At 34.2% G+C, this 1,869-nt stretch overlaps 1 protein-coding gene across 3 annotated transcripts in view; it reads right to left on the bottom strand.

Annotated features, from left to right (window-relative positions):
- Window positions 1–1,423, bottom strand: part of LOC111392392 (BTB/POZ domain-containing protein POB1-like) — a 4,215-nt gene extending 2,792 nt beyond the window's left edge. Inside the window, exon 1 of one of the 3 annotated variants that reach the window (XM_023017727.1) lies at window positions 1,127–1,423. In XM_023017727.1, coding sequence (XP_022873495.1) covers window positions 1,127–1,337 — 211 coding nt within the window. In that variant the 5' untranslated portion in view covers window positions 1,338–1,423. The remainder of the gene's footprint in view (window positions 1–1,126) is intronic. The other 2 variants (XM_023017728.1, XM_023017729.1) reach the window with 2 other exon arrangements.
- Window positions 1,424–1,869: the final 446 nt, after the last annotated feature.

Here is a 1,869-nt window from a genome sequence, read left to right as displayed (position 1 = left end):
GAGGTGAGAGTCAATAGATTTTATAACAAAGACGTAATTACCAGTTATTGACAGACATGGGATTGTGGGGAAAAAATCCTAGATAATATGGTCCGTGCATCAATGATCAATTTTAAGAAGTCCGTTTCATATCCCTGTGTTATCCTTAAAGTCCGTTTCCACGAACTTGACAAAATATCAATTCAACTTCGTACAAGACAACATCAAAATGTTGCATCTTAACCATAGTTGTAGTGAAAATGAGCCCAGCAACATGTGGGAACAAGTACAAGAAGGATTCATATATAGAATGATACAGGATGAATGGTGAACAAAACTCAAAGGAAAGGCAAATCCAACATATGGAACAAAATACACGCTTGCAATCCTTGTGAGAAAATCAGAGTGCACAGGGATGCTGGTGTCAATACAAAACTAGTAATGAAGATGTTAGAAGTGATTCTGAAGCAGAAAATTGCAGATGTAAAACAGGTGCGACCAAAAGCTCCTGATTCAGCCAATTAGGCTTAAACTTAAATTGACATGCCGGATCACAAATTTCCCATCAACAAGGGATAAAGTGAAAAAATAAAAAATTTGTTACACAGGCACCTCTATTCCATTTTTACATGTACATGCAGCAAAGCCCTAATTCTAAATCTTGAATTCTTGATGAAAAACAATTAACATCAATTCATCATAAACAAACAATCACATCAAGTTCCAAGACTTACAGACAAAAGCTCCTTAAAAACTATATTTTCCAAGAAAAACAGATATAAGTTATTCGAATTCCTTACGATAAGCAACTGAAACAAGTTCTTGCTAATGGTAAGAAAGGAGATTATATGCGTTGCCAACCACTCTTTTTCTATCCATATCAGCATTTTGTATAGAGGTTATTATCTCATATTTATAACCATCGATAATTCCCCAAAATCTTTCTGTATCAAGAAATTCGTAAAAATTCCCAACTCACAACCTTTAAACAAAAACCCACAAAACCTATTAACAGTAAAGACCCCCAACACCGTTCCCGATGGTTCACAACCAAAATTAAACACCATCAAAATCTCCATTGCTAAAAAAATTTAAACGCAAAAAATAAAAAAATTATACATATAACAATGTTAACAATAATTGGTACCAATGGCTGTGTTAAGATGATCATTCCTTCGGCGCTTGCGGTTTCCGGCCCAACCGGAAAGGCTCTCGTCCGGGTCGGGCTTGGATCCAGTTGAATCGGGTTGTATCTGGATCCGGAGAATTCGATCCGAAAAGTTGACATCATTGAACGCGAATGTAAAGTCCAGGGCCGAGTCCGACGACCCACGGCCTGACGAGCAGATGGAGTCCATTAACTTTATTCGAGAATTAAACAGGTCCACTTTTGCAATTCTTGTATATATCCCTATAATTAAAATTGCATATACCACTTTTTCAATTCTTGGTTACATTTATGTTTTTTCATTTGTTTTTATTCTTACAAAGAACAAACAAACAAAAAAAATTGCCTATTCAGTTTATTTTGGAGAAAATTGCAGCATTGGTGTCCAATATATTGTCTTATTATCAAGTTGGTCTTTATCCTTTAAAAAATAGAAAGTTGCTCCCAAACGTTTCATCATGTAAGTCCAATCCATTAAAGCACGAAGTGTCCAATTTCAAGATAATCATGTGGCATCGTATGTTTTAACTTTTATAAAGTTGGGTGTTGTTTCTTGACTTGAAGAACGTTTTTGAGTGTTTAAATTAAAATTTAGTTAATTGTAAACTGATCTTTATGAATAATAAGTGATTGTGGATCATACGAAATATATTGATGTAAAGTATGTTTGAATAGTTTAAACTACAATTTAAATTTTATCAAAAATGTACTTAAACTAGTGT

Source organism: Olea europaea, unplaced genomic scaffold, assembly GCF_002742605.1.
Source record: "Olea europaea var. sylvestris unplaced genomic scaffold, O_europaea_v1 scaffold927, whole genome shotgun sequence".
In the NCBI taxonomy this organism is placed as follows: domain Eukaryota; kingdom Viridiplantae; phylum Streptophyta; class Magnoliopsida; order Lamiales; family Oleaceae; genus Olea; species Olea europaea.
This window is presented reverse-complemented; position numbering and strand designations above follow the sequence as displayed.